We start from the raw sequence: 17250 nt of genomic DNA, 5'->3' as shown, positions 1-17250 counted from the left end.
GAGTGGGAGGGATGCAGCCTGAGTCTGGAGGCAGCCTGAGGGTGGTTCCAGAAGGACCTCCAGGCCAGGAGGCGAGTGCAGTCTGCAGTCAGTCACTCACCTGTGCAGGTGCTTCAGCTGCTCCATGCCCCAGGCAGAGGAGCAAGCACTGGTTCGCTCACCTGCCCAAGAGGCACAGGTCAGGGCCTTGTGCACCTCCCTAGTGTGGAATGCTGTGTTGTGAGACCTGAGTCTGGGAGAGGGGACCGAGCGTCACAGGAGAGCTGCTGGACTCAGAGCCTGCTGCCCTGCACCATCTGTTGAGCACCCACTGTATACTGGAAGTGCACGCGGGTTTTCCGCGTATTGTCTCTAATTGTACCTTTTATGGGAGAGTTAAAACAAAATGGCCTACATTTGAGGAAGATCCATCTCTCTAACGGAGCGAAGAAGAGAGGTGAGCACAGCCATTTACTGAGATTGTTGCAGTTCCCGAAGGGTTGTGGGCTCTTCCAGCAATCACTGACATGCAGGACAACGTGAGACACACTGACTGGCCGGTCCCAGGTTTCAGTGGATAGAAGGGGCCTCCAGGACTTGGGGCCACACATCATCGTCCCCCCACCTCCCGTGTAACGTAGTCCTGGAAATGTCCAAGCATTAGCACCTGGCCCACCCCCTTTTATAATCATTAAGCACCACTGAGACCATCCACAACACGGCCAAGTCAAGGGAGGCCTGTGCCACTTGAGCCCCTTGCACCTGACCCGGCTCTAGGTGCCACCAAGCAGGTGCCTCAGCCAGCCTAGGGCACTCCTGGGTGGTGTTCAGGTGAGGAAAACTCTGAAAAATGCATCTCCCTCCGCCCTGCTCCCTTTGCTGGCTGTGCCAGGGGTGGTGCTGTGAGGCGCTGTGCAGATGGAGTCTGTGGTGAGGGGTGGGGTGGGTTATACCTCGGAGCTTGGATGGAGGAAGAACCTCTGGGCGGGGTCCCGAGTTGAAGTGTGTGTTCCAGAAAGAGGAAATGGTGGGGACCCAGAGAAGCGGGAAAGTACTGGATATTTGAGACTCACAAGCAGCCTGGTGTCCTGGGAGCTGGGTAAGCTGGGACCAGTGGCAGAGGGCCAGCTCAGATGGGATGTGGAAAGGTCTCCATTGGAGGTCTCCATTGACTCTCATGGGCAGGGAGAAGCCGGTGACTCTGTTTTCAGAAGCTGAGGTGCACAATCAGATACAGAGAGAGAATTTTCCTTGATGATATTAATACAGAGAATAGTCTTGACGTGGCCACTGTTGATTTCTCTCAATGATTTCTAATCAGTGGCTTTCACTTTACGGTCATTTCTGGAAATGGCTGTTGAACATTAGCCTTCATTCAGTCAGGTTGCGGAGTATTGGTTTGGAGCATCAACTAACACCGGGCTCGTTTTTCATGAGTCACTCCACCATGCACCCACTCCCCCCAACAGGGACCTGAGAGCAGAGCTGCGGCTTTCGGTGCTGAGCAGTAGCCGGTGTGACCGCCCCCCACCTTCCCATGACCCACCCCGCACTGGCTTAAGGAACCTGGATGTGCTGACTATACCCGCTTTAACCTTTCGTTGAAAGACTGAACAAAAATAAACATTTGAACCCTCATCTGTTGAGCTGACGAGTCAAATGCACATCATTGTTTGACTAACCTGAAAGAAGCCAGCAGGTGTTGGAGGCTTCTTATTTGCATCAAGTCTCACACAATCCAACCCCGAGCTAAATCTTGTCTCTCCACTCGGACCTGCCCACCCCTCCCCACCCCAGCAGGGACCACAAAGTTCTTGGAAGTAATCATTTGTAGTCCTGTTTCCTAAATTTAGCTTGCGTGGAAACAGATCGGTGTTAAGCATGTGCTTGAAGAAAATACTTCTTCAGTTTAGAAGCTGGAGGCAGGCATGTGGCCTACCTAAAGGATCCTAGCTAACTTCTCTGAGGGTTTCCTCAAAACAGTTGCTTTGAGATTTTTTGCTGATACCGCTTATCAAAAAGGGAGATATGGTCAAGAACTGCACCTGCTAGATTTCATCATTTTTTTCGTGTTGACTTAGTCTATAGACATGTTCAAATATTTGCACGCATTAATCTTCCTAAGGGCATAACCTCAAATGTTTCTCTTTTCCTTTGCTTTTATGTGAATTCTATAGATGGTACAGGGACTATCTGAGAATTTTTCTCAAATTCAGGAGAAACATTTGCCTGTCAAACTGCCTGGGCCAGGCACTGGCGCAAGGCTTCTGCGCCAAAGGAACATGAGCTAGGTGGGAGTCCGTGCCTGATCCCTCTGGAATGGAGCTTCTCACAGAGACTGAGGGCACCAACCCCAAAGCAGTTAAAAGTCAACAGTCACTGTTGCTCAAGTTTGTGGCCAGCTGGAATCCAGAGTCAATTCTTGCAGCGTTCACTTACCCAAAAACCACAGGGGTAGCCAGAGATAGAGAGACAGAGAGGAGAAGGAGGATTGCCAGGGGAGAGAAAGGAGAGAAGAATTGGCCTTCAGTGGGCAGACACTCTCAAGATGAGGCCACGAGGAGGTTCTGAAGATGAACACTGGCGACCATCACGCAGCAGTGACTGTCCTTAATGTCACTGGTCCGTGCCCTTCAACATGGTTCCAGTGAAGTTGGCAGTGCTGTTGCATGAAGCCATCAGTTGCAACACGGGATCCGGTGTTGGAATGCTAGTTCAAGTCCTGGCTGCTCTGCTTCTGAGATCAGGCGCATTCAGGGTGGTATGGCCATAGACGACAATTTGCTGCTCTGCTTCTAATTCAGCTCCCTTCTGATGTACCCGGGAAGGCCAATGAATGATGACCCAAGTACTTGGGCCCTTGCAAACCACAGAGGAGACCAAACTGGAAGTCTAGACTCCAGCTTGGTCCAGCCCTAGCCACTGTGGCCACTCTCTCTCTCTCTCTCTATATATATATATATATACTCTCTATATGTGTTTATATGTATGTGTATACATATATATGTACATATATATATACCACTCTGCCTCTTAAATATTTTTAATTCAATTTTTAAATGATTGAGATGGTAAATCCCATTTATTCTCCTGCTTAAAAGTTAAATAATAAGGCCCGGCGCAGTCACCTAGGGGGCTAAATGTTGGCCTTACATGGACTGGGATATAATATGGATACCATTTCATGTCCCTTCTGCTCTACTTCCCATACAGCTCCCAACTTGTGGCCTAGGAAAGCAATAGAGGATGGCCAAAGCTTTGGAACCCTGCCACCAGGTGGGAGACCTAAAAGAAGTTCCTGGCTTCAGGTCGGTTCAGCTCTAGCCATTGCAGCTGGTTGGAAGTGAGTGAAACAACGGATGGGGATCTTTTTTTTTTTCTGTCTCTCTTTCTCTCTGTAGATCTGCCTTTCCAACAAAAATAAATAAATCTGTTTTTAAAATAGTTTAATAGTAAAGTGCAACAAGTGATATCGCTGTAGGAGAGGGTTTTTTGCCGAATGTGTGTGTGTGTAAACTGTGTATGAGTGGTGGTCTTAATTGTTATCAGGAGAAGGGCAGCCCAAATGTAAGCTTTGCTTCGAGTTCTGTTTCTCTGTGTGGAATCTGTGACTACTCTAACTGTGGTAGGGTCACTGATGCATCCCAGCCTGCCCCTTCTGGGGTACTGAATGCCCCACAGGAATAGAGTGCTGTTGGCTCAGCAGCCTCCCAGAGTCATGGAGCAGACCCTGCCGGCCTCACTGCTGCTGTCTCGGGCTGGGTGCACGGAGAAACGTTTTCATTGGCAGCTAAAATGACTTCTCCATGGCCTCAAGTCCTCGACCTGGCCCCATGGCCGTGCTTAGGCCAAAGAGGAGCCTTGCATTGCTTCTAGTTCTAGTCTGTAACAGGTCTTGAGCAGGTTTCCCAGGGGACACCAGGCCACTCTACAGGGGCTAGATCATCCTGCTGAGAAACGTACCAGTTTGCATCTACAGAAGGAGACTTTTACTGATGCCATTTCAGGAGAGGGAACAGCAAGCTCTAGAAATCATACTTGAAACAAGCGAGAGTTTGATCTCTTTCCTACTCTTGAAATCAGAACTTCCACCCAGCTTCGCAAGGTCTTGCCCGTGTGTATCGTTTTAACTGTCTTCTTGAGTTTCAAGCCCAAAGAAAAGGCATAAACCTTTTTTACTTTTCGTGGTTACCATATTTGCTGAAACAGAAAACTGAGAACGTACGAGAACTTTTGAGATCGTGGACTCAGCTGGTGCTTTGGCTGCCACAGGGGGTCTCTGACACTCTCTCCTTGATCCAGAGATGTCTCTGAAAGCTTTAGCAAAAGTCCTGTCTGAGCAGTTGGCCCCTACCTCTTGTTTACTATACACACACACACACACACACACACACACACACACACATACACACACCCCTCATCACTGCAGGTTCACTACTGGGACACGTGATATCAGGAACATTGAATGTCTGTGTGGTCACTTCAACATAGATGGGAACTTTTTTTCTGGATTCTTCCCTATGCCAGTGCCCACCTCATCAGCACTGGGTGCAAATCTATAGACGTGCTAGGCAACTCAAGATTTCCATGTCATCAGAAGGAATTAGCCGGTCCTTTCATGCCCCACGGGAAGCATAAATAGCCCGTTCCCTTAAGTGAGCTTGTCATGGTGTAATGCCAGACGAACACTGCACATGGAAAAACCACTGCTAACGTGGAATCTTCACAGTAGTCTAACTTCTTTGGCTTTCTGCCAATCCACTTTTTTGAGTCATCATTCAATCTGATTTATGTAAGTGAGAATTGTATTTCAAACTTTAAGGAAGATGACAAAATTTTATTTTTTTTAATGCAGTATTTTGAGGGAATAAACACCCTGTAGCAAATGCTACACTGGTGAGAACATCAATATTATTTATGTTACTTAGGAGTTTTCCAGATTTTTCTGGAATATTCCCAGGAAGGATACCAGGATTTTTCATTAAAAAATTAGAGGCAAGTGGAAGTGGTCCATTAAGATAATATAATGTACAACATAATATGTTAATATATTGATGGGGAAATGATGGAATTACAGTATAGGGGACCCTTTGAATTATAACCTCACAGCTTCTTTTCTAAAGATTTATTTTATTTTTATTGGAAAGTGAGATATACAGAGAAGAGAGAGAAAGGAGGATCTTCCATCCATTGATTCACTCCCCAGGCACCTACAGTGGCCCGAGCTGAGCCAATCTGAAGCCAGGAGCCAAGAGCTTCTTCCAACTCTCTCACGTAGGTAGAGGGTCCCATGGCTTTGAGCCATCCTCGACTCTTTTCCAGGCCACAAGCAGGGAGCTGGATGGGAAGTGGGGCTTCTAAGCTACAAACAGGCACCAATATGGGATCTTGGTGCATGCAAGTCAAGGATTTTAGCCACTAGGCTACCACGCCAGGTTCAACTTCACAACTTTTGTTTTGCATATTCAAGGATATTCTGAAATAAAATGTACACTATATATAGATGTATATATTTTGCCTTTGAGTTGGCTATGCTTCCTGTAGCCTCACAGTGCAGGGCTTACCCTATGTCTCACCCTGAGAGAGTGGTCCCTGGTGTCAGTCTTGCTGGCTGAGGCACCTGTTGCCCTGCCCCCGGCAGGAGCACTCAGCTGGTCAGTGCCAGGGCAGATATGCGTCGGCACTGGGCTCTGGCTGCTTTCTGAATGAGTGGGTAACCGTCACGAACTGCGCACATGTGTGCAGGCAGCTGAAGCCTCCCTCGGGCAGCTCCAGTTCTGTCATCCGCAGCCTCAAAGAGATGCCTTCTGTGCTTGACTGATGACTAAGTCAAAATAAATAGATGTTCTTGGGGTGGCCAGCAGCTGACCCGTTTTTGACAGTTATTCTCCTTCGTCGACTGAACTGGCTGGCTCCTTGGAGCTCATCACAGTTAAGTGGTTCTCAGCCACGTTCCATTTGAGTGGACAGGTTGGGGGAGGAAGGGGAAATGTGGTCAGAACAGGTGTGGACAATGTACCTTGTGCATGGTGTGGCCTGAAGCCCAGCGTTCCCTTTCCATGGTTGCCAGGAGAACACAATGAGTGCTCACACCGAGCTTTTCTTCCTTTGCATTGCCCCCATGGTGGGATCTCCATGTGCACTCCTAGGCAGACTCCAAGTGGGTGCTGGCTGTCTACCTGACATCACTCCTGGCGTCTCTGAGCGGGCCTACTCCTGTCTTAGGGCTGTATCATCTCCCTGCCCTGCCTCCACATCAGAGGGGCCCTCAGCATGCCCTGTGTTTCTCTTTGTAAGTTTCACAGCTAGGAAACCGCCTTACTGGACAAACGTAAGCCAGGTGTCCTGTGTGGCTCAGGGTGGGAGGGCGGCCCTCTGCTATGTTCCGGTCATTCCACTAGTCTCTTGCCCAGCTGGAAAAGTGCACTTGCTTCCTGGAGACCGACCTGTTCTCCTTTCCTGCGTCAGTCCCTGCCTGCGTGATGTCATCCCAGAATTGTCTGAAGGAAGCACAGGGCTTTCCAGTCACACTGCTGTGGGCATTTATGATGCATATTCTTAAAGGAACAAGAAGCAATGTCACCAGCCCCCTTGTCCCTCCCATGCCTGTTCTTGATGTTTTTTCCCCTCCTAAAACGTGGATTGCACTGTGTAGATTCTGCTAGAATCAAGAGGCTGTGACACAGTGACAGGCAGGCATCCCCGGACTGTCTTGGAGGCAGAATCTACTCCTGTGCCCCTGCTTGGGTGGACCTGACAGGAGAAGGGAAGGTGGAAATCCCAGCTCCTACCAAGTCCTTTTGGAGGGAAGCTGGGGGAAGCATGTGGGGAAAGGGATTTCACAGACTTCTGGGTCCCGTCCTTGTCCAACTCTCACTGCAGAATCATAGAGAAAAGCTGCTGAGTCATCGCAATGGCACTGCAGGCGACAGGGCCTCATCCACACCAGTGGAGGGAAGGGGTGAAATGACTTTGGTATTTCTTCTTGTGTTACAGCCATGTTTTCTTTGCAGTTCTTTTGCCCTATACATCACAGCTGCGAGGCCTCCCTGGCTTCCAGGCTGCCTTAGACTTCCAGAGAGCTGCTTGGTCTTACTGGCCAGGGAAGCCCCTGGGGGCTAGGCAAACTCAGTGTAGTGGCAAGCAAGGCAGGACAGCGGCAGTGGCTGAGTGGAACTCAGGGGACAGAAAGCCTGTTGCTCCCCTGCATTATGTGCTCATGGATCTTTTTCTTTTTTGGTGGGGGGGGGATAAATATTTATTTATTTACTTATTTGAAAGGTAAAGTTACAGAGAGAGGCAGAGAAAGACATCCTCCATCCACTGGCCATAATGGCAGGGATAGGCCAGTCTAGAGCTGGGAACCAAGAACTCCACTCATGCGTGTCTCCTAAGTGGGCGCAGGGACTGCAGGGACCCAAGCACTTGGATCTTTTTCCACTGCTTTCCCAAGCGCATTAGCAGGAAACTGGGTCAAATTGGCACCCATGTGTGATGTGGCATGGCAGGTGGCACCTTAACACACATCACCAAGGTGCCTGAGCCCATGCCACCTGGCCTTGAACCCATGAACAAATAAAGTGTGTTTGGTCTCAAATGAGTGTTCCTATGTGAATAAATTGCCATGAACTCTGTCAGGACCCCAAAGAGACTTTATTGGAACATGTGCTGATAGAGTACATGATTTTTTTCTTGATTTAAGGTTTTTTTTTTTTAAGGGTACCAGAAAGGAGGAGAGAAGCAGAGAGGTCTGTTATCTTTGAGGGCACTCTATCTGCGTCCCCTACTTGGGGGCAGACACCCTAGGATGTGAACTGGCACCCTGATACAGGATGCCAGGTTGCAAGTGGACTTTTACCTTGCTGTGTCACAACACTGGCTCGTATGTGATTTTTGTTAAAAAAAAAAATCATGATTCACTGTTTTTTTTAATGTGGAATCTATGCAGAAATCTGTGAAATCTATAAGTACCTATGAAATCCAAAGAGGAAACTTTTTTTTTCTGACCTCGTAGTTGTGGGAAGTGGGAGAGGTGACCGTGCTGCTCACTCAGGTCTTTCTTGCAAACTGCATACCTCACTCCATCACCATCAGCAGGAAAGGGGTCGGTTAAGAGGTGACTGGGAGCTTGTAGTTTTCCCACAAAAGCTGGAGACACTGCTGGAAATTGCAGTCGCAAGAATGGTGCCCAGGCCTCATGACACGAGCTGATGGCGCTGTCACCTGTGCCAACAGAACAGGTGCTCTCCACGTACCTGGCTCCGCCCCTCCCCTACAGGGAAGATTGACAGAATCAGGCCTGCTATGCTCGCCCTTACAGCAAGGCAGGTTGGGCTGTGCAGCCCGAGCATTCTGCGTTGGGAAATGAATTCATGTGCAGAGCTGCGGAAGGTACAGAGGCAGTGTGGGGATCCGGGCAGCCACAAACTGACATGCTCTTCACCAGACAGTCTTAGCAAACACGCCCTGCCGACAGCAGCCAGCAAAGAACGCTCCACGAAGCCTTCTGAGTGTTCCAGACAGTTCTACATCGGTTGTTTCATGGCGTGATCTTCTGAGGGAGGTGTGCTGCACACCTGGCAATTCCAACTATCTCCCATTCTCTCTCGGTTGGCTATTTTTTCGGTTTTGCACGATATTTCTCCCTTTGCTCTCCATGGCAAGTTGGTGAGATTCCGTGAAAATTAGGTAATTCAAAGAGGAAGAGTTTTTAAGTGGTTCACCTAATTTCTCATAAACCTGTGTTCTCATGCAAAGGTTATTGCTCAAGGGACCATTCTTGTGGTGCAGCAGATCCAACCACCTGCCCATGTCTCCAGCATCCCAAAATGGGCACCAGTTTGACTCCCGGCTGCTCTGCTTCCCATGCAGCTCTCTGCTAATGACCTGGGAAAAGCTGTAAAAGGTAGTCCAATTCTTACCCACTTGGGAGACCCAGATGAAGCTCGCGGCTGCTAGTTTTGGGCACTGGCCTTTGGGGCCATCTGAGGAGTGAACCAGTGGATGGAATGTATCTCTCCCTCCCTCTTTGTGACTGTGACTTTCAAATAAATAAATAAGCAAATGATTTTTTCTAAGAAGGTTGTTTTTATTTGAGCTTGAAGACCTTTGAGACTATACTTGTAATCCTTCAGAATGAGAAACAGCCAGGTTTGGGATAAAATTGAAGTTTGACATGATTTTTGTAGCATGAATTCACAGATTTTTTTTTTACATGTTTATAGAGGACTCTTTGAGGTTAAGGTTTTCTCAAATGGGATAATTCTTTTTTAAAGAAATGTCTTAGTTTGATTCACAAACTTTTACAGTTCTGAAAAATAAACAATTTGAACCAAATTGTTGCCAGGCTGTAAATCTCCCGTTAGCACACGGCTGAAAGCACAGCTGTTGGCAGTGAGCAAAGTGTTCAATCATGGTGCTTTTGCTAATGGTGCTTCTCCCTTTGGACTTTTGGGATCCTCGGTGAGGCACACAGTGATTGTGGATTATGTGGCCCAGCATCTGAGACGATAATTTTGAAACTTGTTGGCACCTATGGAAAAGTACTCAGTGATGTCTCTTACTGACCTGCCCTTTGAATTTGGCCTAAATCTACAAGCAATTTACAAAGTAAGGCGTGAATATCTCTGATTCTGGAGAATAACCAGGAACCTTAATTAGAGTTCCCTCCTCCCCTGACCAAGTTCCTTGGCAACAAAAAGATGAGTGAAAAACTTCTCCTTTTCATTGTTTAAACTTTTTTTCTCTGAGCAGAGCGTTCCTTTAAGTCCATCTCCCTGCTGAGAGTCATCTTTTTACTTGTGCACTCTGTTTTGTCATTCTACAGGGAGTGAAGTACCTGTGTATTCCGGCAGCAGATTCACCGTCTCAAAACCTGTAAGTGTGTGATCTGGAGGTGTTCAAAGTGAGTACAGGCCTGCACGTTCAAGAAAGAGGCAGACTGGTACTGCCATCGTGGCACATCCAGCTGAGCTGCCACTCATGCCACAGGCGTCCCCTATAGAACGCTGAGCGTGTGCCTTAGGAAAGCAGTAGATGATGGCACAAGTGGGCCCCGGCCAGCCAGCCAGGTGAGACTCAGTGGTCAGTTCCTGGCTCCTGGATTCAGCCTGGCCAAGATGTGGCTGTTGTGGCCATGTGGGGAATAAACCAGTGGGTAAAAGCTGTTTCTCTCACTGCCTCATAGATATACATACATGTATGCATACACAGTAGCTCTGTCTGTCCCATAGTTAGATACCTTTAAAAAAAGAAAGAAAACCCAGGAGAGGACTGTTGAGAGGCAGGGCCCGTGGGAGTCCTGATATCCCCAAGCAGCCGCAGTTCCTGGGAGAGGGTGTGAGCCTGCCGAGGTGGACGCCACAGCCAGCGGGATGCCCACAAGAAGGTTCTAATTGTTTTTTAAAAGGATACCTTCTGAGAAAACTTTAGCTGGGTTCGTCATCTTTTGAAACAAATGCTGGCAGAAGGTGTTGGGCTTTGTCTAGAGCAGAGCTGTCCGAGACAAACAGAATGTGAGCCGTGAAAACAAGCCGCAGGAGTCATCTTAAGTTTTCTAGGGGCCATACTGAGGGAAAAAAGAAAAGAACAATTACAACATCAACTCTAAGAATATATTCTACTTAACCCAAGGCATTGCCATTTCATTGTGCACTCAAGACTTTTTTTTTTAAATGGGTGAGATATTTTACATCTTTATTTTTCATATTAAGATATCAGAATTCTGCTCCACTTTTTCCAACTCTGCTAGCACGTCTCAGCTCAGAGTGGCTGCATTTTGAGTGCTTGGTAGCTCCATGCTCTGATGGCTGCCTTGTGGGACAGACCTTCAGAAAGTGCCCTGAGCCAAGTGAACACATCCTTCTGGTTTAGAAGTGTCTGAGTGGCAGTAACGAGGCCCCTGCTGCTAAGGCTGCCATTCATTGGAATCCAGTAATACAGCAGTACACCTGGAATTACTGGATTTCACTGGGGAAGAAAGAACCGATGGTGGTGGTGGTGGTTATCGATGTGGGAGCCTTCGGGTTGGCCAGAATATGTACTTCACGGCTCTGAAGAGCAAATGCATGCAAATCTATCAGTAATATAGACCACCCCACTCCTTATTCAGCATCCCACACTTACTACTTCTCTGATAGTTATCGGACGCTGGAACATCAGCCGACTTTGAGCTGCCCTGAGGAGAGCAGAGAAATCACAGGTTGTGCAATAGTGTGGTGATCTCTCTAACCTGTTTGAGGAATAAATAGAGTCAGATGGAGGTGGGGCTGGGTGAGGTGGCAGGGCAGGAGATGGACGGTAGAATTCAACCGACAGAGGGCACAGGCAGGTGTGAAGTTGGGTCTAGTGTGTTCTGTCGAAAGGCTATGCTCCCATACTGACCTCTCCCAGAAAGGATGAAAGAGGAGGGATTTGCTTTGGAAAGAAGAGCAGTGTCCTGGGTCTGGAAGGAGCAGGGGAAGAAGCATTAGAGAACTTCCTTGGTTACTTCTCATGTCAAGAAACAGAAGTGGTTGGAAGGGCATGGCTGATGCGGAAGGAAGTGAGCCACTGCTTTTCTCCGAAGACCACAGCAATCTTCAGCCCATGTTTTGGTGGCTATTTTTAGAATGGTTGCTTTGCTCTTATCTCAAACCAAGGTCCTGCCATGTTGTTGAACTTGTCAACACCTTATGAGCAATTGGATTCTGCAGCAAAACCGAGGCTACTTGTCTTGGGGACCGTCTGCGGAGCTTTTAGCTTTTTCGGCCATCTGTGGGACTTTTAGTTTTGTTTTGTTGTTTTGTTTAGGATGTATTTATTTTTGTTGAAAAGGCAGAACAGATTTATGAAGGGAAGGAGATACAGAGAGAAAAATCTTCCATCCGCTGGCTCACTCCCCAAATGACTACAATGGCCAGAGCTGAGCCTATCCGAAGCCAATCTGAAACCAGGAGCTTCTTCCTGGTCTCCCAAATGGGTGCAGGGTCCCGAGGCTTTGAGCCATCCTCTACTGCTTTCCAAGGCTACAAATTGGGAGTTGTATGGGACATGGAGCAGCCAGAACATGAACTGGCACCCGTATGGGAACCTGGAGTGTGCAAGGTAAGAAGGATTTAGCCACTGAGCCATCATGCCCAGGAGACTCACAGCTATGCTGGGAAGCTGCATGTTGCGACCAGTGCCTGGTGTGATACCCTAATGTACACACTGAGTCGCCCTTTGCTACAGACAAGTAAGAAGGTGACCTTGATGTTAAAGAAATCTCTCAACATAGGATCAGCTTCTACTGCAGGCAAGATCACTCATCCACACCTCACTTAGCTAAAAAAATACTGCTTGCTACCTTCAGGATTTCTGAGGGCCAACTTATGACCATATACTCCACGACCCCAAACAATTTAGAATGAGAAAGTATATTTTTACTCTACTCAGTGTAGGATTAGTGCATCTTTTAAGATTTACTTCCAAGTTTTGCCCCCAGGAAACCTACTGCCATTACTTGGAAGAGGTGTGCATCTGTGGAAATGAAGAGAGATGGAAGGCAGATGGCGTCTCCTCCTAGTTCTGCTATCTCTTGGATCAGTTTCATTTCAATTCTCCTGTGAAAACCAGCCCAGGCTCATTCAGCCCTGGTGTGAGTTGATCAATTCTGCCTTGAAAATGTTAAGCTGTCCTGCTAAGTTTGGTAGCTGACCTTTCTCACCTTGTTGCCTCTGTCTGTACTTGTGGGATCCCAGGTCTAGAAGCTTGGGCAGGCGTCTTCGCCCCCTATTCAGGGAATGAGATGTGCAGGACCTGCTCCTGTCAGGCCCAACCAGAACAAGTCTCCTGTGAGAAAAAGAAGTGAACACTGTAACTCGTCCAAAGACTGGGACGGAGAGGATGAGCCCTCATAAGGGGAAGCTTCTCTCTTTATCCATCAGGATCAGCAACTCTTGTGACACACCAATGCCCATGACCCCATATGTGTGCCTAGCTGCACCAAAGTCTTATAGAGATGGTACAAGTTGAGTTTGGAACTTTGAGCATCTTGAACTTGTCAAGAGGCAGAGTAGGAAATAGCTTGAATTTCTCTTTATCTCTTGCAGGTGTTCTAATGGAAAATACAGCTTACTTTTATTTTTATTAAGAAATCTTGCAAAAATATTATTTATTTGAAAGATAGAGTAACAGAGAGAAAAAGAGAAGGGAAAGAGAAAGGACTAAAAAGAGAGAGAGAGATCCTCCGTTTGCTGATTCACTTCCCAGCTGGTCACAACAGCCAGGGGCAGGCCAGGCCAGAGCCAGGAGCCAGAATACCATTTAGGTTTCCTGCATTGGTGGCAGTGGTCTCTTTGTTTCTCCCAGTAGATCGATCAACAGCAGGTAGCTGAATGAGAAGCAGTGTAGCCATGACTCAAGTCACTGCTTGGCTGAGGGATGCTGGCACTGCTGGAGGTGGCCTAAGGCACTGCACTGCAATACCAGCCCCTGCATCTTACCTTCCAATGGCAAATGTCTCGCTCTTTTTTTCTGTTGCTGTAGCAGATTATCTGAGCTTGGTTAGTTTATCAAGAAGACAGATTTGTTGTGGCTTACGCTTCTGGGGACTGAGGAGCCTAAGCTTACATGGCCATGCCTGGCAAGGACCACCTGCTGCTTCATCACATGGCAAAAGGAGGAATGGAAGCAGCCACTGTGGAAGAGAGGAGACGATGGGGCGGGAGTGAGGGTGGGCTCATGCAACAACGAACCCTTCCCGCAGGAAAGGCATGCGTCCACTCAGGAGACCCGTATGTCTAGGCTACAAACTCCTCCCAATGGGCCCTACCTCCTCCACCAAGGCGGGGGTACTCAACGCTCAGCAAGGGACACGCTTTCACAAGGCACTCTGGGGCTGACAGGCAGAGCCTCAGCCCATTCTTCCCTGGGAGCAGCCTGCGTCTCTTAATCTGCAAACACCAGCGGCTGATGCTCAACCTCCCTGTGGTACCTCCTCAGCCCCGTACACTTAGTATCCTGGTTATCAAAATCAAGAGCAGTCATGTCTGTGCCGTAAAATAAGTAGATAAATAAATGAATGTGCTCTGGGTAACCCAAATAATTGGAAAAGGTAGCTCCCCAAATCTGTGTGCCTAATGGTTTTAAACTCATACAGACATACAAAATGATTCCCAACTTCAGATTTCATTTAACACTGGTAACATAGTAACGCTGCCCCCACAAATTCCTTCTCCTTCTACGCCGAGGAAGCTTGGTGACCTTTGAGACCACTGTCACTTGACTTTCAGCTGCTCCAAATTGCCCAGAAAGGTCAATTTTCTGTCTTGGCCTCAGTCCTTAGAATCTCTCCCTCTCTGATCTTTTAGGAACTTGAAATGCAGAAACCTGGCTGGAGATAACATTAACACAACATTTCAGCTCAATTTCCCCAGCCTGGCTGAGTCAGACAATGGAAAAGTTTGATTTCATCATCACCATCCCCCACAGAGGTGGCAGGTTGTGTGTTTTGCGTGGTTGGGATGTCATCCGAGGCATCCCAGAGTGTTCGCAGAATGCACATGTGGTGTGTTCCCCGAGATACCTAAGGGGAGGTGCGTAGGGAGTCGTTGAATCCATTCTCTAACACTTGGGTAGATAGACTTTTTCGTGTGAGCCATTCTAACTTCATTTTCTCTCATCTGTCAGTTATCCATCTGCAAGATGTTGATTTACTAAGTGTCATGATGCAAGGGAAAATGGCTTTTTCTTTCTTTATTTTTTTTAAATATTACCAATGTTATTTCTTTGAGGACTGAGTGAGAAAGGTAGAGTTCCCAGCTTCTGGTCTACTTCTCAGAGGTCCACAGCAGCTGATCTCAAGGCTGGGAACTCAGAACAGATTTCTCCAATGGCTGGCAGGGACCTACTTCATCCCTGGATTTGTGTTAGCAGCAAGTGGAACCAGGACCAGATCCAGGACTCAAACCCAGGCATGGCAACTCGGGGAACATGCCCCAAGCTGTGTCACTGCTGTGCCAAAAGCTTGTCCTCTGAAAGCGTTTTTATTAGCACTAAGCATTTCCCAACCCGAGGTTGTGTTTTCTGTCTACTGCAGTGGACGCTATTCCTGTATTCCGATTGTGAAGGGTGGGTTGTATCTTCTATTGCATTTACTCATTTTGATTTTAGCAGGCATCACTTGGATATTTTGCAGCTCAACATCATTAAGCAGAGAATCGCTGTTGATTTCTTCTCTGTCAGAAGCGAGAGTGTCAGGCCTTGCCAGGCCAAGGAGTCGACAGGGTTGCATCATTGCAATCTGGAGGCTGTGGCAGTCTGTGGTTTGAGAACTGAGCAGATCTCTGCATTTCTTGAGGTTTTGTGGGGAGAGGGCGCATTGACAGGCCAGGGCAAGTGGGCTTGAGACATCAGGAGCGCTTCCTTGCCTCGTTCTTCCTCCTCTCTGTGTTTTCTCGTCTCTGCCTCCGGTGGCTCCTCTCTTCCCGCGTGTCGCTCACTTACTGCATTGCTCCTAGCGTGCATGGGGTCAGCGCCAGGGGTGGCCCTTGTGCAAACGTGGGCCATTCCTCAGGCCTCAGCTAGTCCATCGTGACACCCTCTGGTCAAGGAGAAAAAGAACATTGTGGAAAGTGTGCATTCTGACATGAGATTTCAGCAACGCCACTGAAAGAACCACACGTTAGCCTTAGCAGTGTTTCTCTTTCTTGTTGTTGAGCTAGTCTTTTGTGAATTGATACTCTAAGTAGGCAATAGGAAAGTGCTTTGTTTTGGTTTAGTTTGCCATGAGAGTAGCCCTTCCTGACAAAATGAGATGCATGGCAGTGCACCCTGCCCACAGCCCACCCAATTTTAGAATAAGGACAAATGTATATGTATTTTTAAGATTTTATTATTTTATTTGAAAGACACAGTTACAGAGAAAAAGCAGAAATAAAGAGAGATCTTCCATCTGTTGTTCACTCCCCAAGTGGCCACCATGGCTGAAACTGGGCCAATCTGAAGCCAGGAGCCAGGGGCTTCTTCTGGGTCTCTTGTGGTCATGCAGGGTCCCAAGCCCTTGAGCCATGTTTCACTGATTTCCTAGGTCATTAGCAGGGAGCTGGATTGGAAGCGGAGGAGCCAGGAATCAGACTGGCTCAAATATGAGATGCGATGTCACAGGAGGAGGCTTAGTTTACAATGCCACAGCACCAGCTTCCAAATATGGACAAGAGCACCAAAGATGAAGTGAAGAGTTGTGGCACAGCTGTGAGTTTGTTCTGTGTTGGGAGTGCCGTCACTGACGCGTTAGCCCTTCCCACGTGGTCTTGGTCAAGCTTGTTCTCCACGTTCTCTCTGGGTGAGGTGGGGGCCCCCCAGCAGAGTCCTCCTGGTCGATGGGCCAAGGAGGATTGGAGCAGCCTGGATTTGCCCCAGGAAGAATCACCTCTCTCATCCCCTGTGGTTTTCTCGATCCGAGCCCAGGCGGAACCCCATCCCCAGTCACTGACACCAGGACGCAAGGGAAAAGCCGCTACCTGAGCGAAAACAAAGCTCTTCGGGTGCCTCATTGGCCAGATGTTCTCTGCTTTGCTTCCATCTGCACATGCACACACACACACGCACGCACACATATACACATAGTTTACATATACGTACTCAGACACACAAATACACACAGTCATATATGTATACACACAGCCTCACAAGCACAAAAGCGCACAAACACAGGCACACAAATGCACAGAAATATACATATGCACACAAGCAGGCATATGAATGGACTCACACATACACACTGTAACACACTGCACACACAGAGTGGAGGAAGGCAAAGCCTCCTGCACCCCTGACAGGCTTTTGCTGTCACTGCCACCTGGCCACCACTCAGGGTACCAGGCCAGGTTTCTGGGACCCGCTCCAGGGAGCAAAGTTCTCAGAGAATTGGGTTGTCTTGGGCACCACAGTGGGAATCACAGCTGCCAAATCCTACAGCCTTGGTGTAGCAAGCATTTGGGGGGGGGCCTCAGACAATGAGCACCATGTGGCATGGTGTATGTGACCCCCTCTCTCCTTCTTTTGGGGACACCCAGGAAGGCTGGCCTGGCCCCCGGCTTTGAACTTGGGTTGCAGGGATGCAGGGATGCCCTCAACAGATCAGGGGATGCTGCAGGGAATGCCCTTCACAGATCAGAGGGGGACAAATAGCAACCGCTGGGCTGCTTGCTGAACCCTCTACCGCGCACACCCGCAGATTTCCCACCCAGGGAATGCCTCTGCCAACCGCCCACTGGGCCATCCTGCAGGTCCGGCACAGTTGGGCCTCAG

At 48.3% G+C, this 17250-nt stretch overlaps 1 protein-coding gene across 2 annotated transcripts in view; it reads left to right on the top strand.

The window, feature by feature from the left end:
• Positions 1-17250, top strand: part of DUSP22 (dual specificity phosphatase 22) — a 59495-nt gene that overhangs the window by 30802 nt on the left and 11443 nt on the right. For both annotated transcript variants that reach the window (XM_040984112.1, XM_040984113.1), the window contains exon 4: positions 9806-9855. In XM_040984112.1, coding sequence (XP_040840046.1) covers positions 9806-9855 — 50 coding nt within the window. The remainder of the gene's footprint in view (positions 1-9805; positions 9856-17250) is intronic.

Source organism: Ochotona curzoniae, unplaced genomic scaffold, assembly GCF_017591425.1.
Source record: "Ochotona curzoniae isolate NIBS_2020 unplaced genomic scaffold, NIBS_Ocur_1.0 contig_4064, whole genome shotgun sequence".
Classification (NCBI taxonomy): Eukaryota; Metazoa; Chordata; class Mammalia; order Lagomorpha; family Ochotonidae; genus Ochotona; species Ochotona curzoniae.
This window is presented reverse-complemented; position numbering and strand designations above follow the sequence as displayed.